Below are 23,384 nucleotides of genomic sequence, written 5' to 3'. Positions count from 1 at the left end.
ATTTTACTTAATACACACAATGCCTTGGCTTTAGCGACGTGATGTTTTCCTTGATCAAAATCTTGTGCCAGAGCCCCTCTGAGGCTCCCTCAAAGAAATCTTAAGAACGCTCACCGAGCACATGAAAATTTATAGCAATATTTTTAGTTACCTTTATTGAAGATGCCTATCATTGTTTTAATTTACATTGGCTGAAAGACATCGGAAAAATTGTTTGGTAGGTTTTCCGAGAGTTTTGTCCTTGTGTACTCATAGCTGGAAGCATACAAAGGAGAACTACCAGAAAAACGTGAATTTTGGAAACCTTAACAACCTTACATTGCACAGCTAATGTATGTAGAAGGTTATATTGGGCATAAGTTAGTTCCTAGAAGGACCTCTCAGCAGCAGATAAAGAGAGGAGACTGTATTCTGTCGACAGCTTGTGGAGGGAAATAACAGAGCCTTTCGTATTTAAAATACCAGTTCAAATCCCTCCTTTCATAGAAAATGATTTTACAGGCCTGCTCTTCCTTGCAGTGCAAGTTGCCATCTACACAGTAATAACTCCTGCTCCCCTGGCACTAACCGGGTCTTTTGGAACAAACATTGTGTGATTCCAGTGGGTTCTGCGTTCGTGAATGCATCCAGCCAACTCCTATGTGCTGAATAGAGAAAGTGGCAAAATATGACACAGGGGGAGAGGGGATGGAGGAGAGAAAGAGGCGAATGCTACTCATCCTATTCAGTCCTTCTTCCTTTACCACCTGGACCACTTTGGTCACCAGCTGAACAAAACGTTGTGGCCACTTCATCAGAAAATACAGATTAATCAGTGCGTGGATGGGCTACCAGAGAGAGATTTTGCCATGGTGAACCTAAGGTTGTCCTTATTGTAGAAATGTGTACGAATTAGATAGTAAAATTTAAGTTTCTCTATAAAGCATTTTTCTTTCATTGGGCTGTGACTTTTGAAGAAGATGACATTCTCTGTTTTCTAATTCTGACTCATTCTTAGTTCATCATGATGTCACTAAACGTTCAGAACATTTTTCAAAGACTATTAAATTGTGAATATTTTAGTGTAAACACCAGTAGTGGGATATTCAAAGGCGTACATTTTTGTAGCTCTCTGTAAAACAGGTCACTGGCATAAAATTCTGCATACTTCTTCCTTCAGAATTATAAAGCTTTGAAGAATGAAGTAGTTCTCCAAACTTAAATGTTTGCATCACCTACATTAACACAGGATGTTTTCTTAATACAAATGGGTGTAGAAGCAGATGCTAAAAATAGGGAGGCCACATCCTGCACCTCAGCTGGTCATAGAAACCATTATAAGCTCTTATTTCTATTCCAAAAATCCGCAAAGTACTCTCAGCACAACTGCTTGAATACCACTGGGATGAATACTCAAACAAATATGTATTTACATAATGGCTATGATGTTTTAACTTTTAGTAAATCCTGTGGGACATAAAAACCATACATTTGACTGGCTGCAAAACCAGCCACAAATAACAGGAATGGGAAATGCTTGTGAATCCTTTTTTAAAGACTTCCATGCTGGTCTGTCTAGACAAATTGACTAAAAGTATTTATTACATCCCTTTCTGGAGGATAACACAAACTTCAGATGAGGGTCATGTGAGTTTTAGTCAAGCCTCTGATGCCCTCTAGACAAGACATAATGTATTTAAATACTGTTTGCTGGTTTTGCCATTTAGACAAGCAATAGATTTTTGAAGTATAATCGATCATGTTATCATCCCAGTCACTGCATTAAGAAAATAAAAATTATAAGCTTTGCTGTAAAGCCTACAGTTACATTTCATCATCCTAACATCCAGTCACCTTCATTAACATAATGAAACTTGCTATACAGTGCTCTCTTTGCCAATAATTACATTCACGGTTGAAGGTAACCAACAGTTTCCTCCATGGGAGCAAGCTGTGCAGCTGTCAGGCACCTGTACAGGATGTGCCCGGAAGGTAACATCACGCAAGCGTGAATCTCTTTTCCTCCACACTTCCCTGTGTGGACCTGCCCGCTGGACAGGCTGCGTGGGGCTCAGGCATGCTGTGCTGCGGGGCTTTTGCTGCCACAGATGCGGTTAGAAATTTAGAAGAGGGAACTGGTTTGGGTCAAGAAGCACATGGGTGTTTATTCTGTTGGCGGCTGAGGATTCACTGTTGGCTACAGAATAAATATCTCTTCCTGTAAGGCAAATTATTTAAAAAATTATGTGAAAACATGGTGATATATTAGTTCATGTGAAAAGTTTAGGACATGGACATCTGGAGCAATTAGATGGGATCTTCTCAGACAATCTGGAACATCTGTGCAGGATGCCTCCATAACGGCAGTGCAGATACAAGGATGTCATGGTAATTTTTTTTATATATCTATATTACACATTGGCTCAGCTTGAGGTCTAGTGTGCTCTTGCTGTTGCCAAAGCCCGTGTGTGCCTTGGCTTTATGTTCCCAGCATTGTCATTCCTGGTACGGTTCTGCTTTCCATGACAGGATTTCCTGGAATAGTATCAAAGTCGTCTTAGCTCAGATCATTTGTTTGGCAGCAAACTGGCTGGCAAAGCACCCACTCACTCCATCAGATTTCAATCACCCGGCATGCAGTGTGTCACTAGCTCCTCCAGCTCTGTAACTGGGAGCTTGACAAATGCAGCTTTTCAAAAGAGTAACAGACACCACCATGCTATGAGCAACAACACTGGAGTAGGAAAATCAAATAAACCAGAGAGTGGTTCAGGCTTCCAAATTTATTCCTGCTTCCTAATTTTGACCAAGCAGTGACCAAGCATTTATTTTGTGACATTTTTTGCCACCACAAATTATTGTTTTGAACTGACTTTGTAAATATAAACTCACTTCATTAAACAACAGACAAACCCAAGAAATTAAGTGGGAAATGCTCCATATTTGGGAAAGCTGCAAAAGGAATCTTGATTGTTTTCTGGAGCTGTGAATACTTTTTGTGTGTCCCTGAATACCCTTAATTCAACCTCCTGAGCCTGAACCCAAGGATATTTCCATGTAGGATTCATCTGAGACCAACAGGATTCCTGTATATGGCTCTGTTTTGGCACAGCTGCTTCCTTTCATTTCCTGTGTGTCTCCGCGTGGTGTCTTGAACTATGCTGGGGATCAGTGCTGCAAGCAGGCATACGTAGCTTCTCCTCACTCTGACATTCAACCTCAAAAGCCAAAGGGAGGGAGGAAGGGGGCAAAACTCCACGCTCATGTATGCAACATAGAAGAACCAAGTGCTGCTGAAGACATGGTTTGTTTTCTTGGCATGGTTTTCTAAAATCTCTGCCTCAAAGCCTACATTTCTGAAATGAGCAGTTATGCAGAAAGCAGGTGATTGCAGCAGGTCTACACCAGGCACAGGTGTCTGGGTGTCACATGAGGGGCATAGCTTGTGCAGGTGACACCCGTCATCCACCTGGGAGGTTGCTGTAAGACACTGAGTGCATCAGGTCTGAGACACTGCTTCTCTGCTGCCTCTTGGACTAGTGAGCAAGATTTCTTCAAAACAGAGGCCCTTCCCAATGATCCTCTGGAAAGTCAAGGGCAGCTGACAGGGTGAGGGTTTTTCTTGAAGTGTTGGTGATGCATAATGTACAAAGCCCCATCAGTTTTGCTTCCTGATTTCTGCTCGTCCCTACTCCACTGCTAAGCTGTAGTCACTTTCCCCATAGTTACCATCCCAGGACAAAAGCTGCTGAGCTGCATAAAGGTTGCCTGGCAAAATCAAAATGCAGCAAGTGAAATAAGGATAGGAGCTATTGGAAGGCAATTGGTGCTGATTGCCTACTGGACCACAAGTGGAGAACAAACAGGAAGGCTGATTAAAGAGGAATAGTTGGAGTGTAGATAATACCTCAGGTGGGAGCTGTCTCTTCAGGGGTGTGACAAAAGGCTCCCTTAGTGAGCAAACTCCTTCCAGGCTACTGCAGGAGTAACATGTGCATTAGATTACCTCGGTGAAGCACTGCACAATCCAATCGAAAAGGAAACCAGACTGGTGAGAGTTTTTCATTAACAGTTTTGCTGCTAACCAGACCATCCTTGGTATGACAGGGAAGTCAGTTTCAGAAACTTTTAACCCTTTCCTCTAGTGCTGTTGCATTATTTTTAAAGCACAATGCTACCCTCATATGCAAAACAATGTCTAGCTTGTAATGATTTTTGTTCATATGTACAAACCCCAGTAAAAAAAGTTGAACACAATATACACACTGGGAAAAATAATCCTGGAATATGTGTCAATAACATGATTGTTCCGTAGAATAATCCTGCCCACGTTTCCCTTCACTGATCTCTTCCTCTTTATGCGAGTTGTGTCCATGTTGGAGACATTGGCTGCACATGCCTGAGTCTCATTGTCTTCACAGCGGTCTGAGAAAGCAGTCAGGTCCATGTCCACATCCGTGTCATGAAAGCAGCCATCAAAAGCCATTGCTTGTACTGCATCAATACTATACATTCCTGAAGCCTGGCAAAAAGAATAGTTATTCTTCATCTAGCATGAGCCATTTTAGTAAATTATAAGTAAATCAAACAGAAAATAAAGAGAGTTTTCTCTTCAGTGTTGTTCCCTCTGTGGAAAGCATACATAGAACAGGGCTACCTCACAGTATTGCTGTCTGTGGTACCTGCCCTCTTGGGCAGGACACAAGTGAGGAAGGGGATACATGCAATAAAACACACTTGTCTGACTGATTATTGCCAACTTCTGGCTGGAAATATGTGCCTCAGCTTCCGAAATAGAAAAATCAAACTCTGCCTCTCCTGTAGGTTTGCACTGCTAGAGTTGTGGGAAATTACTACAGACATTTCCATGAGTAGTTTTTTGATGGGATTATCACAGAATCACAGAATGTTAGGGATTGGAAGGGACCTCAGAAGATCATCTAGGCCAATCCCCCTGCCGGAGCAGGAACACCCAGATGAGGCTACACAGGAAGGCGTCCAGGCGGGTTTTGAATGTCTCCAGAGAAGGAGATTCCACAACCTCCCTGGGAAGCCTGTTCCAGTGTTCTGGCATCCTCACTGAGAAGAAGTTTCTTCTCAAATTTAAGTGGAACCTCTTGTGTTCCAGTTTGAAACCATTACCCCATGTCTTGCTGTTGGTTGTCACCGAGAAGAGCCTGGCTCCATCCTCCTGACACTCACCCTTTATATATTTATAAACATTAATGAGGTCACCCCTCAGTCTCCTCTTCTCCAAGCTAAAGAGCCCCAGCTCCCTCAGCCTTTCCTCATAAGGGAGATGCTCCACTCCCTTCATCATCTTTGCTGCCCTGCGCTGGACTCTCTCCAGCAGTTCCCTGTCCTTGAACTGAGGGGCCCAGAACTGGACACAATATTCCAGATGAGGTCTCACCAGGGCAGAGTAGAGGGGAAGGAGAACCTCTCTCGACCTACTAACCACCCCCCTTCTAATACACCCCAGGATGCCACTGGCCTTCTTGACCACAAGGGCACAGTGCTGGCTCATGGTCATCCTGCTGTCCGCCAGGACCCCCAGGTCTCTTTCCCCTACACTACTCTCTAACAGGTCATTCCCCAACTTATACTGGAACCTGGAGTTGTTCCTACCCAAATTCAAGACTCTGCACTTTCCCTTGTTATATTTCATTAAATTTTTCCCCACCCAACTCTCTAGCCTGACTAGGTCTTGCTGGATGGCAGCACAGCCCTCTGGCGTGTCAGCCACTCCTCCCAGCTTGGTGTCATCAGCAAACTTGCTGATAGTACACTCAATTCCCTCATCCAAGTCATTGATGAATATATTGAATGATACTGGCCCCAGTACTGACCCTTGAGGCACTCTACTAGATACAGGCCTCAAATCATGTGAGCAACATATGCACCCTTTTTGTGGTTTTCCCCTGGTGATATTCCAACAAATGAGTTTACATGGGGCAAGATTCTTGAAGCAAAGGTTTTAAGTGAGTGCTTCATAGAAAGCAAATGTTTAACTTGTGAACATTTCTGCTTTAGGCACACTTTTCTAAAAATGACCTTGTCATTCATCTGGTCTTGGGACAAAAAGGCACCATTAAACCTATCTTCCTAATTGAAAATGGCAAAGCAGGAGAAGCAGAAATAGACTCTGCTTCACAGAAAATAGGAAGGAATATTGCATGAGTGCATTCTAGGGTATATTTCAGAAAGAGGAAAAATACCTTGATCAATAGGTATTTGAGAGCAGAATGAGAGTTACTTTCTGCTGGGAAGGAGAGGGAAGGAAAAAAAAAATCAGGAGGTGTACTCCCTAGCCTCTGCCATAAGAAAAGGAAGGGAAAGAAAACACAGACCTTCTCAGGATCTCAGAGAGCATGATACATTTCCTCCCATTAGCCAAGTAAAGTGAGATAGAGTGCCATCACAGAGATGGTTACTATGCTGTTATCACAGTGGTGTATCAGGATTACTCTGTGGCTTCTGTGATGCTTTCTGAAGGCAACAAAACACAAAGGATTGTACCTTGCCCCTTTTTTTGAGTTGCTTTCTCTCTTCGATTGTGGTGAGATAGTTCACTGCTGCATATTCGATGACGGATAGGAAGACAAAAAGGAAGCTGATCCATAAATACACATCCACAGCCTTTATGTAAGACACTTGAGGCATTGAGGCACTTACTCCTGTCATTATGGTTGACATTGTCAGCACTGTTGTTATACCTGCCAGAGAAAAAGGGGAGGTTATCATAATACTGGCCAGCTGGTTCTGTTTAGCTCATTACCATTACTTGGACAGCACACCTTTGTGAGGGCATATGATTGACGCTGCCTTTAACTTCATTGCACAGGCTCTGAAAAGCGGAGTGAACCATGAAGGACCTATCACATACAATACAGAAACCGGTAAATCATCTCTCTGCTCGAGGTGTGCAGTTAAAGCTGTGGCACATGACGTTCGAACAGCAAGGACACAGCACTGGTGACTCTGCAGCATAAGGAACGCATTTCTGTGACAGCTTTGGGTACTGCTATGGAGAAACGAAAGCGAGTTTGTGGTCTTCCTCACTTCCCAGAGCCAGGGTGTCTGTTACAGACTTTATTGTCCCGGAGAATCACTAAAGAATCACCAGTTTCCCTCCCAACCCCTTCTCAAGTTGTACTTCCTGAGAACATACATCAGCTTGTGTGTCTCTGTCATAACTCCTTGGCTCTCTAAAAACACTCTAGTAGCAAAATGCTATATCCATTGAAACTGAGAAATATTTTTGTTAACTTCAGTGTGTCCAGAGTTTCATGCTCCTCTTTTCAATCTCTTCTCTTTTCGATCTCTCCTCTTACGTGCAGTTATTCATCTAATTTTGTTTTGCTCTGTCTCAGGGGAAAACAAGCAAACAAACACTAAACACACAAGCCACGAACCACCAACACTAAACCAGGCCCTGTTTTTAAAGAAAGAAGTGTAACACTGGAAATGAAGACATCTCAATTGATAGCATGGCCTTTCAGCTGGGTCTCAGTGTAGCCTTTCTCCAGTTTTATGCTAGTTCAAGTCCAGTGGAACACACAAGTTTTCCGTTTCCCTCTCTGCAAGTTCCTTTGGCTGAAGGATGGAGTTTGAAATATACCATATAAGAGGAAATCTGTTCATTTAAAACATGTATACTGTAGGCTAGGGAGCTAAACTTTTAAAACTTTGTTGTTAAAATTGGCTATAAATTATGTATGCTTATGGTAATGAAGTGTGTGTCATTCATAGAATTCCTGATGCACAGCCTCCTGCAGAAATCCATATATAAATTAAAGAACACGATCAGTAAAACCATCTTGACAATGTTACAAATGGCCTACGGAGAATTAAAACTTTATTTTTAAAGATAAATTTCTTACAAATAAAAGGAATTGGTAGATGCATTACTAAAAGTAGGTAGGAGGTACCATAATTTGTTTTTAGACTAATAAATAGATTTATATCTCATGTATTAATAGCTTTAGCCAGTGCCAATAGAAAGGGATCTGAGGTAGCTACAATCCTATTTTTTGTAGATTGATACATCTACAGCTAAAAATTGAGGGCTCCCTCAGTACATGCAAGTTTCTTAAACAAAAATCCTCAAATTTTCGGTTGTTTAAGAAATATGGCAAGATGCAGTTGGCTTCTGGGACTACTATCGGTGAGAACCAACAACAGGAGCTTCTTTACTAATTCTTAAACCAACAGTTGCATGACTCAGATGCATTATGAGTACATTAGATATCTTAATAAATTTCCATCCGATCTTCACAGAGATGCTAATCTTGGAAAAAAATGTACTGATTCCAAGGCCATCAGCATTAAATTCCAAGAAAAGGCAGCCTTGAAGTTGTATCAACTGGTTCGTCACTGAGAAAAACAATAACTTTATGAAAAAAATACTGTAATTCATATTTTTCTCCTGAGCCGTGCTGTTCAGAACTGAAACTGTGAGAGGAGAAAGATGCCTAGCTTGTTCCTTGGCTTCACAGAAGCCTGTGCACCTTGCACAGTTAAGGCATCGAAGCACACATTTTCAATGTGCCTAGCAAAGAAAGGCTTTGCTGCATAGGACAAGTCAGGAAACTGGTTCCAAGTTGGTAGGAAGATATCAAGTCTTTCTGGAGAGAAAGCAGAACTGCAAAGCTTTTTAGATAGATTGTGCTAAGCCTATTAAGTATCTCTCATGAACCATGGATTTGGGGAGGGATCTGACTACCTGTCACTATCTGTTACTTGGCTGAGAAGAGCGGAGGAAAAAAACAACCCAGTCTTTGAAAAAAAGAAAAAAAATGAATGAAGTAAAATGTTACGTAGGGAAATCTATAGAATCATCCCTTTTTCCTTCCATGATATGTGAGCTGTTTTGTAATATAGCAAAGCTAGTCTGAACAAACATGCCATTTCCTAATGTAGAGGTTGACTGAAGGAGTTTGTGGTAGTGACAACAGTGGCAATAATAGTGTTATTCAGGCAATTACCTGATATATTTGCTCATGTCCTGTGTAAATAAAAAGTTAAGGTAACTCCAAAACCTCTCCCCTATCCATTCTATACCTCCCAAAAGAATATACAGTAAAGGTTTACCTAGTGATACCCTGGCAGGAACGGCTCTCCTGTCAATCCAAAACGAAACCCAAGACAGCATCACCATCAGCATGGCTGGGAAATAGGATTGTAGCACAAAAAAGAAAATGTGTCTCCGGAGTGCAAAGTTTATAAAAAGTCGATTGTACCAACCTATTGAAAAAAGAGAGAGGAACAGTTTGGGGGAGAAGAGATCTGTGTTAATTTGTGAGTTCTGTTCACCGGCCTCCTCCTTCCAGTAGGAATGGTGTGTCCATATCAATAATAGTAAATGCCTAAGAAATATTGCCACCACCTTGGTTTTATATAGTGTATTACAAACTATCCATCATACCTCATTAAAATATTGCTGCTTTGAGAGTGAAGCTTCATGACCACATAAATAAAATACCGTATTATAATTAAAGTTAGGAAATTAAAAAAAAAAAATTAAATAGACTTCAAGTCAAACTGCCGGGAGAATACAGACAGAATATAGTTGTCCAGTCGAGCTAGGACAGTGAAGCAAACACCCTCAGTCCCCCAAAAAGTAGCTTGCCTTCCCTCATTCTACAAATACTCAGCAACAAGCGGCACTTCTCCTACGGTCAGGGGGATTTGCCTGCCCAGCATTGACTTTAGAGGAAAGGGTGCCATCTAGTGAATGTCGAGACGTGTATGCTAAAGCTGTGATGGGAGGAAAACAAGGCATGAGTGGCCAACTGTGCAGCATCTGCCTGTCCAGTACAGCCAGAGACACCAATAAGCGTGTATTGAAGTAGTCATGCCATCACAAAGAACCACTTTATAAAAACTAATATCTCAACAATAACCCCATCTAATATAATATTAAACACATCCTATGTGTTTCCAGTTGTGGAGAAGGTGTTGTCCCCAAAATTGATTTAAATATTTGCTCCTTTGGAGTCCAGGGAACTCTGAAAGCCTAAATGCTATGCATGTGTAGTTCACTGAGATTCACAGGACAGGGTATGTAGAACCTAAAATACAGAAGGCTGCTTTGTGAGCAGCAGCATTTTTGTCCATTTTTGCCTGACACTATTCAGTGGGAGATGGCTCCTCTTAAGAGTCATGCTGGTTGTTCCCCACTATTACTTACTTGGGGCGGGGGGAGTCTGTGTTTAATAATTTTCTTCCAACAAGAAGCAAAATAAAAGAACAAGAGAAAAGTGGAATCTCCTGACTGAAACAAAAACTCAAAGCTAAATAAAAGTGTCTATCTACAAAAGACAGTATTCTAATTGGCAGATATCGTACATGCATTTATTCAGGTACTTCCCAGTGGTCTCTGCAACTGAAGTCTTTCACCTTTACCCTGCTGGGCAAGCTCATCATCAAAACATCTGCATGTAAGTCTTAAACAGTTATACTTTGCAAAATCAAACATGCTGTGAAAGTGCTGCGAAGACCTGGATCCAGGGGTGTTATGAGGTTGCACTGTTGTGCAAAAGGCCATATTTGCTTCTGTAAATATTTTTTTATGAGAATAGCAAGTCAGAAAGAAGCCAGCTGAGTTCCTGGAACCCAGTTGCAACACACAATGATAGCAGTTTGGTGGAAAACATCCTGGACTCCTTCTTGCAACAAGGACATATTTGACAGTTCTCAGCAAAGCCCGGTTATGAGGTAAGGTGTCACTTGCCCTTTTCTCACATGACAGTGGCTCTTGAAAGCTAGAGCTCTGTTCTTAGCTCATACATGAGCAAGAGATAAGGATGAAGAACCTGATCAAGCTGTGAATTCCTTATTGCTTAGGCTGCATCATCATTGAAACTGGAATTTCTGCATTCAATATAAGCCACGGCAAACTTGAATGGCTCTTTTTTAAGTGCAAAAAGAAGCTATCCTGTAAATAAAATAGAGTAAATAAACCTATTTGCTACTTTCCTGTATGTCTTCAAGGCTTTTTTTCCAAAGTGTTATGCATTTCATCATATTATATGGAATAATCTCTATTTTATTAATCTGCCTTGATATAAAGGGCAATATCCACACTGAAATGAATCGACCCAGACTGGACAGTACAGTAGCAAACATACTATTTTATCTGGTTAAAAACATAGAGTACTTATACAGAGAAGTATTTCAAAATTTATAATTGCATGTACAAATACAAAGAAAATAAAACCCACCTTGCATGAAATCAAGACTATAATAAACTGCTAAAGCTTTATGCAGTTTGCCAGAAAGTATAGTTCAAGATCTATAGGGAGAAATAAAAACCTGTCTGGGTCAGATACCTTTATTTAAACAATGTAGCACTGACACAAAGTCATTTTCTGCAACTTCATGTATAAACAGGGAACATTAAGCAAACCATGAATTAGACCTCAATAGGTTATAAATGCTCTCATGTGGAAATCTTATGGTTAGTAGACTTAAAATGACATTTTACAGCTCCAAAAATGTGGAGGTTTTAGACAATACAACACACTGGGGTTTCTCTTCTTTGCTTTCTGGTACTTGACCCTTTAGGGTTTGAATTTTCAAGCTTTTCTATATAACCAGGACCCAAAGATTCCTGTAAACCAAATACTCTAGTGGCTTTCAGAGAAGCACCATGATTTTGCAAGAGCTCACAACAGTACATATTTGGTTGTTGTGCATTTTTTTCAGGTTCTTTTTGTCAGATGTTAAGTTACAAGTATTATTATGGCCTGTTCTTCTAATATCAAGAAAGTGTTCTGTCTGTAATATAAAGAGAACTGAGGACTGAGGCCGACAGACCAGTGTGATTGTGACCTCATTTTAACTGAGATCTCTGAGCAGTAAGTCATTTATTAGCAACAAATTTGAACGAGAAATACATTCTGCGTGATTGTGTCCTGATCTTCTCTCTTCTAATGATAGGGGCTTACTATACCAGTACTGCTGTAAAAAGCTAGTCCACTGGAAGCACTGAATTCTTCGATGAAAAACTGGGAGAGGGAGATGTGCTCATCTGTGCTCAGGGACTTGTTTCCATGTTTCCAGTATAACATCAGATCATCTTCATTGTATGCATCTATGAGAAAGTAAAAACTAAATCACTTCTGCTGGAATAATGCTTCTGTTTTCTTTTCTTAGGGATAGGAGACCACTCAAACAATTTGAGAAAACCCAAAAAACCCAGTTTTTTTACATAAATTTGCCAGTTAGTTGACATGGAAAAATCTGCAAAGACCTAATTCCATCTTGTTCCAAGTGGAGCCCAGTCCTGTGCCCTGCCAGCAGCTTACCTGACAGATGGGGGACATGGGCATGCCTGGAGTCACAAGGCACATAGGATCAGAGGTCTGGGGCTGCCACACTCAGCAGACTGCCTGTAATGCTGGGAGTTTGTTATCTCTTTCAAGACTAAACAACAAACCAGCATCCCAGTTTAACCCATAATTCAAATAAGAATAAATGGTGAGGTATTAAAAGTCTCTGCAAAACAGAATTACCTTTTGTTGTCCAGCTCTACAACTTACTAGACAATTGAGTCAGTGGTCAGAAAGCAGGCATTTCACAGTAACACAGCACTCATTTTAGTTTTTCCATAAGGTCAAATATTGACATTATATTTTAGTTTTAACTTGCACTTTTTTCTCAGACAAAACCAGGATTTTTGACAGAGGGAACATTTTTAGATTTAGGCCTTGAAATATTAACCCAGTCAAAACAAACCATCATGGTTTTTCTATCTTCCCAAAGCTCATTGAATCATAGAAAGATCCCAAATTGGCTACAGTTTAATATGTACTGATTGATTGGTTCAGGTCACACATCAAAATAAGCAAAAAAGGTATTATGAACAAGATGGAGTGCTAGTGAGAAGGCACGTGTGAAGAAAAGGTATTAATTAAACTTACAGCTTTCCAGTTCTAAAGAACAGTTCTGAGTGTCCAGGGGAAACCTACTGAAATCCATGAAACACATAGCAGAAACTGTTATTCTGCAGAAAGGAACAGAAAACCAGAAATTAAACAAAAAATGTCACACTTTCTTAGAACTGTGCAGATCTTAGTGAAATCTCCAACCAATCTGCTGTTCAGAATCCTAATGACTGAGTTCTTCTTTTTTAGATGCTTCTAAAATTGCTTCAAGATCATGAGATAAAACTAAATCAGTGAGAGAACATATTTTTTAAACACAAATAGTCTTTCTTATTAAGTACGTTACCTTTGATTTTTAAGCCCTTTACTGGCCTGATCCTTCATTAGCCTTTCATACATTTAGCTTTGAAGACTTATACTTGCGAAGATTAACAAGGGGAGCTCACATTTCTTGGCTGGATTTCTTATAGATTGAGGTACAAAATATTACAGGTTAGAGCAAATATTATTCCAAGTGCTATTTTCTCAGCTAGAATGGTTATAATATTTAATTGCACAAAAAGATAAGCTGCAATTTCTGGAAGCCTACTTTCCTCTTCAACACCATGGAAATGCTTTATACTCTAAAAAGCTTAAGGAAATCTAGGTAAAGACATTATTTTGCATTCCATCTGTGTTTTCACAAATGTTTAGAAGATAAATATCCCTTGACATTTTAACCAATAAACAAACAAACAAAAAGGCTAGGGGCAGCAATTTAAATATGGTAAATATTGCCCAATTTCCCTTTCTTGTCACAGCTTGCATGTCATTTGATTTTGTTTGTCATTTGTTTAACTTTGATTTTTCAGTTTTCCCCAAACTGAATCCTACAGGGATTTAAGTGATAAGAGGTATACTGGGTATATAAGTGATCTTTGAAAACTTGTGATCAGTAATCACACTGTAGCTGAATTTTTATGTGTAAGATTTTACTGGCTTGAAATGAGATTGTAAGACTGGTGCATCTTTAAAATCATCCATGAGACTTCCGCCTTTTAGCTATTGATTAAAGGATCAGAGGAACAACAAGAAAATGTTGATTAAAAAAAAAATACTATTTCAGCAGCAAATCTGGATTTTTGTTCCACTTCGCTTCAATAAAATCCTGGATGCTGGGCACTGAAGAAAAACTGTGGAATATGCAAATTTCTTGCACATAAGTATTGGGAATATAAACTACCCACTGCTTGTAAAATTGGCAATACAAAAAGGATGTTTTAATAAGCATTGGATTCTTTAGGAACATATGCATTACCACCACTCAGGCTAGACACACATTGCTTCACTTTAATCATTTTAAAACCTTGTTTTGCCAGCCTTTAGGTCACCCCTTTCCCTGCCGTTCAGTTTGATACTTCACCCCTCCAGCAACCTGGCAGAATATGTTTGCCCATCTTATGTCTCTTCACCACCCAGCCGAATGTACATCACACTCCTCACATTAGAGAGCCACTGCTGTAGGCCTTAGTATAGTAGTGTAGTTCCTCTGATCCCTCTCTCTTTCTCATGAAGCATGGAAATGAACATAGCAATAAAATGCATACTTCACCTCATTGTTTCTTACTGGTCGGTGTGATTCTTGAGCATAGACTATTTTAAAGTGGCATACAGCTGTTGCTGTGAGGGTTTCTGCATGTCTTCACGAGAGAGTAGATAAATTCATCATCGTTTGAACAGTTACTACATAGTCAAAATCTCAAGTGTTTGCATAAATCTTAAGACTATCCAGAGCAGATGAAGTCTCACTTCTGTGCACAGCCTAATTAGTAACAAACTGGAGAACTGTGGTTTCTGCAATGCACAGGCCTCGAGGCCTTTACCCTAGGGGGAAAATTTCTTTATTAAAATTATTTCTGCCACATCATCCAAATCTGCTTTATAAAGAAAAGGAGGAACATGTAGATAAAAGGGAGATGCATTTGATGACCTTCCTGTTGCAGTCCTGGAATGGCTGTTTGACTTTCCAGTTCATCATAGTCACACAACACACCTGTCTAACACTGATGGCATCAGTACAAATAATCTGCTCTCCTTGCCTATCTGGAGCGCAGATTAATATCAATGGTATGTTTACAGGTATTGCAGGGTAAAAATAGTTGAAACAGACAGTTTTAAAATACTCAGGGAAAAAAAATCTTTCTTTGCTAATAATTTTGGACTTTACTCTACTTAACAGTAAAACTACTGCAATATTGCTAAAACCACTTGGCAATGAATTAACACTTGAAATATTTCAGCACTATTTACAACATGAAACAACTGCCATTATTCTGTGACAGGAAACAATATGTGAATGATAGAAAAATATGTCATCCATATGTTATCAATCCTAAATTTATTTTCCCGCTGGTACACTGGTCATCAGTTCCCAGTATCTGATGTCAGAGGATTAATATCAGTACAGTATCAGAATCTTAACTGCAAGTATCTCCAGTAATTTCTCACTGTACAGACTATTGTTCCACACTTACAGTCATTAATTTTCTTATAAAAGGGTATTGTTCTTACCGTAGACTGAAGAGTACATTGCCATCAGGGTATACTCGGAGCATGATGTTTTCCACAGTTGTATCATGGATGAAAGATCTTTTGGAGTGTACAAAAAACACATCAGGTACCCAGATCTTTTTTATCAGTCTTCCATCAAAAGTCATACTTTTGTTTTTGTTACTACGAAATGAAAGTCTCTCATCCTTCCAGTAATGTCTGAGATACAAAGTCATTGTGAAGTCCTTTGTTTAATTAAAAATAAAATAAGACAATGTTTTATTCACATGCAATAGAAAACAGTACAAAGTAATCAACTAATGTAAAAGATCAGTTTCTTCTCTGGATATCATCTGGAGGATCCTCAAGGAGAGGAATCAAACGCCACTCAATGAGTTTAAATATGGATTGGAACTACCTCTGAGATACTGGCTGTTTGCCTTGTCACTGGTGTGAGTCTGAGTTTCATACTTCGTTTACACTTAGATAAAATTTCAGTGGCCTGCTGGATTGGGCAATCAGTGGGGTGAAAAAGAAACTTTAAAACCAAGCAAAGGCAAATGGAAAGGGGTTTCCTATGGAAATCTTCACAAGCTCTTCCCAGAATGGACTGTGGCTCCTTTGCAAAGGGATTAATTTGGGTTCTTCCTGAGCATTAGGTCTATTTGTAAAATCCATTAATTTGTACAAATATTGGGATTTTAAATTAGTACATTTATGAATGAAATGCATCATAAAGAAACAATATGATTAATTTCCTAAGAGTAAATAATTACATTTTACAAGAGTTCTATCTTTTTAATGTGAGATATTATTACAAATATTTTATCATCTTATTTAGAGTAATAACATAACTGCAAATACACATGTGGAAAGAGATGGAGAGAATGCTGCAAATCCAGTCTGAGCTTCTCTACAGCCTCACTGCTCTGTGCTTACCTATATAACTTTTGCATTATTAGACAGACATCATTTATCTCCATAGAACAATTACTTCTTATAAGAATACTGGGAAGATGGCTGTGTCTTCCCTTGTAGTACAATTTTATGCCCCTGTAATATGATTTTACGATTTAGGTAGGTTTGCAAAGGAATGCAGGGATTCATACTGACAGATCCCATTGCAAACTCAACACCTATGACTAGAGCTACACTCACTGTGAAAAGATACTGTAAATGAGATCTCTTTGCAAAGTTAACATGCCCTGCTATTCTAGGAAGGAGCAACTTGGCACTAATGTTTGGGTGGCACTATTAGCGACAATTTCGGCTGAGTTATGAGCAGCCTGCATTCCAGTGCTACAGGTCCTTGACTGTAGCAAGGGTGTCTCCTTCCTGGGACCATTCTTGGAAGTCACTTTTCTGTTTCCATTTGTCATGGCCACAGCTCCACCCATGCCAGAAATGATAGGAATATTCAGATCTGCATAAGCAAAGGAAGCAAAGGCCATGAAGCCGCATTATCTAACGTGCAGAGCACTAAGAGCTTATGTGGGAGCCCATGGGGCTTAGTGAATGGCTGGGGTTTTCAAATCAGAGCACTATCCACTCTGATCTGTTCCACTTGCCCAGGGAGAAGTTCAACAGGTGGTCTTCTATAACACTTACTTTAAATGACTTGCGTGCTTCAAGGCAAGATTGTGCTCTTTAAGAATTTGCTTTCTTTAGCTGTATTATTCTATAACATCCAGCTGGCTGTTTCTGAGACCCTGAATTTTGGCTGAAATTCTTTATTCCAGTTCTGCTGACCAACTTACCATGTCAACTTCAGATATGCTGTCAATGCTTTCTACCTGTACATCAATGCCCACAGGTATTGGCGACCCTTCAATGTAACAGAATGAAAGAGTGATGAGGAGCATAAATCCATATTTTTAAAGGGAAGACTGTGTATTAGAAACATACAGAGAGCAACCCATCCCAGCATTTATTATGATCTGTTCACCTTAGTACACTGAATGAGAAAGTTCATGGCAACAAAGTTAAAACCTAATGCTAAACAGTTGTAAAAATAAGTACAAAATCTTCAGTGATCTTTTTGCAGCCAGACTAGTTGTTATTGGCATTGCAGCTTGGACAGCAGTGACAGCTTCCTTGTGGTGCCAAAGCTAATGATCTCCTTGGAGTGCTATTTAGAACTGTCATAGGGAAAAGCTGAGTAAATATACCAAATACCTCAAAGATTACAAAGCTTACCAGTTCTTATTCCCACACTTATAAACAAAATATCTATTATGCCTCCTAATTATCTTTGGTTACTTAACTATTTAAAGTTTGGCATAAATATTTCTGAAAAGTGATTGCTTGCTCACTATATCATAAGGGAAAAACTGTACACACACTAAGCATTTTCTGTGATGGAGTGTTGTGTATTACTGAGTACATAATTTATTATCAAATACAATACATACCAAATTGCACTAGATGACTTTATGTTATATACTACTCCACTATTTCATGCCACTGGAAAAGGCTGTGAGTTTATAACACGATGGGATCTGAACAAATTATAAAACCATATTTGCATTTTTACAATAAAGTGACTAAAATACATTTAAAATTACAGCAAAACATAAAATTATTTCCAGTCTCTTCAGTATACAATATCTAGAATGAAGGATCTAGTTCTATATGGGTTAAGTACCTGTGTGATTTTCAGCAAGCGTGTCATTCCAGTAAAGCAATTGACTAATCACTACCTTACAGAAGAGAGGAAGAGAGAGATGTGTGCATATATGTGTATACTGTCCCCTGAAGAATATTCTGCATTTCGCATGAAAATCTATAGCAATTATTGTACATGAGATTCTAATTATATTTGTTAAAAATAGCCCATTAAAATATTTTCAAAGTACACATTTAAAATAAGCCGGTACAAAACATGAGTACAAGGAAGTCTGAACAGCAGGAAATAGCAACAGTCTTTTTAACTTGTCTTTCTCTTTTTCTTGTGTTTTCATTTCATCAGTCTCAAGCCAAAATAGTCCAGAAATATCACTCTCCTTATAACCAGCCACAATACTGTGTCTCTTTTTGGTATTATCCTTAAAATAGCAGCCATCAAGGATGACACAGCTGCCTCCAGTTCTTACCGGTAGAGATCTTGAACTATTTTTGAGGTATTTTAAAATCTGGCTCTGTAATCTCTTGATTTTACTTGTATTTTTTAATGGAGGGTTTGGTCCTGCACAGAACAGATGAAGATGCATTGTGAATGGGAAAGCAAGGTAAAATGTGTTCAGAGTTAGCAAGGCACACAGGTGCATGCTTCTGCACTGACAAGAGCTGTGCTGTCTGGCTCAGAAATCATGCCTCCCTCTGAGAGATTCCAAATGCATTGTTCAGTCTGTTAACCAAAGCTCAAAACAACATTCAGGACTTCAGACAGCAAAGTTCAGTCAATTCATTTACTGCTAAAACACTAGACAGCACTTGGGAAAATGCTGCTTCTTTTGGAGAATAGAAAGAGCTGGTGTACAGGTGTCTGTACAACAATGTACATAGCATGGGGAATAAACAGGAAGAACTAGAGATCTATGTGCAGTTGCAAGGCCATGATGTCATTGCAATTACAGAGATGTGGTGGGACACCTCACATGACTGGAATGTTGTCATGGAAGGCTACGTACTTTTTAGGAAAGACAGGCCAGCAAGGCGAGGTGGAAGAGTTGCACTTTCTGTGAGAGAGCAACTTGAACGTATTGAACTCTGCCTGGGGGGATGAAGAACGAATTGAGTCTGTGTGGGTAGAAATTAAGGGACAGGCTAACAAGGGTGACACTGTTGTGGGTGTTTACTACAGGCCACCTAGTCAGGAAGAGAAAGTTGATGTGGCTTTCTACAGACAGCTGGAAGTAGCCTCACAGTCACAAGCCCTGGTTCTCATGGGAGATGAGGATTACATGTAGGATTACAACCATGGACTTCAGCAGGGCAAGCTTTGACCTCTTCAAGGTCCTGCTTGGAAGAATCCCATGGGTTAGGGCTCTAGAAGGTAGGGAGGTCCAAGAGAGCTGGCTAATATTCAAACGTCACTTCCTCCAAGGTCAAGACTGATGCACCCCTATGAGCAAGCTGTCGTGGTTTAACCCGAGCTAGCAATACAACCACAATAGCCGCTCGCTCACCTCCTCCCTCAACCCCCCAACAGGGGAGAGAATCGAAAGGGAAGGGAGAAACTTGGATTGAACTAAACAGTTTAATAAAATAACAAAATACTAACACACTACTAGTAAATATACATATAACGTAGAAATAAAAGATACTCAAGGCAATTCCTCACGAACGCACTGAGCAGCCAGTCCCAGGAAACGGTACCTGGTCCCACAGAGAGAGAAAAGAGAGGAAAAAGGCAGAAAGGCTCAGAGGCCTCTGCAAAATGGCAAAAGCTTGATTAAAGGTCCCTCACCAAAAAATCCCCCAGCTCCGACAAAAAAGAGTGAAGAAAAAAACCAACATGTGCAAGAGAAAGCACGAGAGAGAGCGAGATATAGTGGAAGAGCCAACTGGAAGGTCCCAACTCCCAACTCTCCTTAAATAATTAGCATGATGCTAATGGGATGGAATACTCTTATTGATCAATCTGGATGTCAGTCAAGCTCTGCCCCATCTCTGCCCTCCTTCCTCGATGCCTCAAACCTATGGGCAGAGTGCTCAGAATGTCCTTGGCTCTCAGAACAGAGCAATTAAAAACATTAGCTCGTTCTCAATCTAAGTCCAAATAATGAGCGTGCTAGCTATGAAAAAGAAAAGTTTCTAACTGCACAAAGAAAATTTACCGATTTTCAGTCAAACCAGCTCACAAGTAAAGGGAGAAGGAGGCCAGCATGGATGTGTAAGGAGCTCCTGTCAAAGCTCAGATGGAAGAAGGATGTTTATGTAATGTGGAAAAGGGACAGACCACCTGGGAGGAATACAAGGAGGCTGTTAGAGTATGCAGGGATGCGGTGAGGAAGGCCAAACTCCACTTGGAAGCAAATCTGGCCAGGGATGTCAAGGACAACAAGAAGGGCTTCTTCAAGTATATCAGCAGCAAAACAAAGGTTAGGGAAAATGTAAGTCTGCTGCTGAATGAAGAGGGTGCCCTGGTGACAGATGGTACAGAGAAGGCAGAGTTACTGAATGCCTTCTTTGCTTCCATCTTTACTGCTAAGACCGGCCCTTGGGAATCCCAGACCCTAGAGATACGAGAGAAAATCTGGCAAAAGGAAGACTTTCCCTTGGTTGAGGAGGATCAGGTTAAAGATCATTTAGGCAAACTGGACATCCACAAATCCATGGGCTCTGATAGGATGCACCCACGAGTGCTGAGGGAGCTGGCAGATACTATTGCTAAGCCACCCTCCATCATCTTTGAAACGTTGTGGAGGACAGGAGAGGTGCCTGAGGACTGGAAGAAAGCCAACATCACTCCAGTCTTCAAAAAGGGCAAGAAGGACAACCCAGGAAACTACAGGCCAGTCAGCTTCACCTCCATCCCTGGAAAGGTGATGGAATAACTCATTCTGGATGTCATCGCCAAGTATGTGGAGGAAAAGAAGGCTATCATGAGCAGTCAGCATGGGTTCGCCAAGAAGAAATCATGTTTGACCAACCCAATAGCCTTCTATGATAGTATGACTGGCTGGGCAGATGAGGGGAGAGCAGTGTATGTTGTCTACCTTGACTTCATCAAGGTTTTTGACACTGTCTCTCACAACATCCTCATAGGCAAGCTCAGGAAGTGCAGGCTGGATGAATGCACAGTGAGATGGATCGTGAACTGGCTGGATGGCAGAGCTCAGAGGGTTGTGATCAATGTTGCAGAGTCTAGTTGGAGGCCTGTAGTGAGCAGTGTTCCCCAGGGGTCAGTACTGGGTCCAGTCTTGTTTAACCTGTTCATCAATGACCTGGATGAAGAGACTGAGGTACCCTCAGTAAGTTTTCTGATGATACAAAACTGGGAGGAGTGGCTGATACAGTAGAAGGCTGTGGTGCCATCCAGTGAGACCTTTACCGGCTGGAGGACTGGGCAGAGAAGAACCTGATGAAGTTCAACAAGGGCAAGTGTAGGGTCCTGCACCTGGGGAGGAATAACCCCAGGCACCAGTATAGGTTAGAGGTTGACCTGCTGGAAAGCAGCATTGCAGAGAGGGACCTGAGAGTCCTGGTGGACAACAGTTTGACCACGAGTCAGCAATGTTCCCTTGTGGCCAAAAAGGCAAATGGTATCCTGGAGTGCAGGTCAAGGGACATTATCCTCCCTCTTTGCTCTGCTCTGGTGAGGCCACATCTGGAGTACTGCATCCAGTTCTGGGCTCTCCAGTTTAAGAAGGACAAGGAACTACTGGAAAGAGTCCAGCAATGGGCTACAAAGATGATTAGGCATCTGGGGCATCTTTCTTATGAGGAAAGACTGAGAGAGCTGGGTCTGTTCAGCCTGGAGAAGGCTGAGAGGGGATCTTATTTATGCTTATAAATATCTCAAGGGTGGTGTCAAGAGGATGGGACCAAACTTTTTTCAGTGGTGCCCAATGATAGGACGAGAGGCAATGGGCACAGACTGAAGCACAGGAGGTTCCATCTGAATATGAAGAGAAACTTCTTTACTTTGAGGGTGACAGAGCACTGCCAACCCAGAGAGGTTGTACAATCTCCTTCTCTGGAGACTTTCAAAACCTGCCTGGACACACTCCTATGCAATCTGCTTAGCAGGTGGGTTGGACTAGATGATCTCCAGAGGCCCCTTCCAACCCCAACCATTCTGTGATTCCATGTTTCTGTGAGACATCTGCCCTAGAGGTTGACCCACAAGAGTATCAATGTATATATTCAGCCAGGCTTCTTCATGCAAACCAATAAAAAATGTTATGCCTCTCCTAAACCAGTTTTGACCACTTCTTGTCTTTGTTTTGACCACACCATAGAAATAGTTTACTTATGCTAAATACCAACTTGTGGCAAGTACTGGTACAAAAATGCCTGCTTGTAATCTAAGTGGAGTCATCCTCTCACTATTCCACTGAAATCCAAACTATCTTGTAAACTAAAGACAGGTTTAGCCTAAGTAGAAGTCAATGTGGGATTTATACATGATGTGAACATCATTCACAAATGGCATTCGTACATCATTTAAACGCAAACACCGCAGAAAGCTGAGGTGTTATCTATCGAGCTCCTCATTTGCATGATGAAGCAGGACAAGACTACATCGCAGAGCTGACACCCCAGTACACAAGGCAGGGGGACTCAGGGAGCAGGCTAGCTGTAGAAGCACCGCACTCCAGCCCAGGAGCATTATCAGTACGAAAGCTGACTAATATGTGAACAGCATTGAAGACAGACACCTGGCCTCAGCCCGGGGCTCCCTTTGAAGTCCATATAGTGTAACAGGCACTGGGTTGAGGTGACTTGTGCCTTGGGAAAACCTGTTGGTTACTAGGGTTGCTTAGAGTGACTGCAAATAGGCAGATGAACTGTGTATTATCCAATGTTACCCACCACGAAGTTTCAGCTTCTCAATATTGTAGGTGGGTCCAAACTGTTGCCCTGGGACTATGGCAGAGGCACATGGTATATATTGGAAGTGCTCATCTCTGAGCAGACATTTGATCTTAACTGGTATTACTAAAACTTTGGGGGATGATTTGCCTGACTAGCATGTTAAAAACAGTGTGTTTAGTCCTATTTATGTAGAATTATGTGGATGGAAGGAGAGGAAAGGGGAGCAGCTCTATATAAAACAACGGCATTACCAGTTTCTGAGTCAAGGACAAGTCTAAAGCAAATAAAGTTAAATGTCAACCAACAACATTCTTCAAACAGGCAAGGAGCTACCCACAAATCATATCACAGAATAGAATGACTGGCTTTCTAAGTACACATATATCGTGTAGTGAGGAAAAGGTTTTTCTTAGTGACAGCTGCTCAAAGGGTGATGATGGCAGTCCTAATACTTTCTTGGGATTTGCAAATATTACAGACACTTTCCTACTCCAACAAGCACTA

General features: G+C 40.8%; 1 protein-coding gene across 1 annotated transcript in view; it reads right to left on the bottom strand.

Moving 5' to 3' along the window:
• Nucleotides 1-4,198: 4,198 nt before the first annotated feature.
• Nucleotides 4,199-23,384, bottom strand: part of GABRR3 (gamma-aminobutyric acid type A receptor subunit rho3) — a 33,019-nt gene continuing 13,833 nt past the window's right edge. Inside the window, exons 3-9 of the mRNA XM_065646725.1 lie at nucleotides 17,156-17,223; nucleotides 15,420-15,643; nucleotides 12,906-12,988; nucleotides 11,936-12,076; nucleotides 9,073-9,225; nucleotides 6,499-6,695; nucleotides 4,199-4,501 (exon numbers count right to left, since the gene is read on the bottom strand). Coding sequence (XP_065502797.1) covers nucleotides 4,199-4,501; nucleotides 6,499-6,695; nucleotides 9,073-9,225; nucleotides 11,936-12,076; nucleotides 12,906-12,988; nucleotides 15,420-15,643; nucleotides 17,156-17,223 — 1,169 coding nt within the window. The remainder of the gene's footprint in view (nucleotides 4,502-6,498; nucleotides 6,696-9,072; nucleotides 9,226-11,935; nucleotides 12,077-12,905; nucleotides 12,989-15,419; nucleotides 15,644-17,155; nucleotides 17,224-23,384) is intronic.

This window comes from Caloenas nicobarica, chromosome 1 (genome assembly GCF_036013445.1).
Source record: "Caloenas nicobarica isolate bCalNic1 chromosome 1, bCalNic1.hap1, whole genome shotgun sequence".
Taxonomy (NCBI): domain Eukaryota; kingdom Metazoa; phylum Chordata; class Aves; order Columbiformes; family Columbidae; genus Caloenas; species Caloenas nicobarica.
Note: the sequence above shows the minus strand (reverse complement) of the source record. Positions and strands in the feature narration are given on the sequence as shown.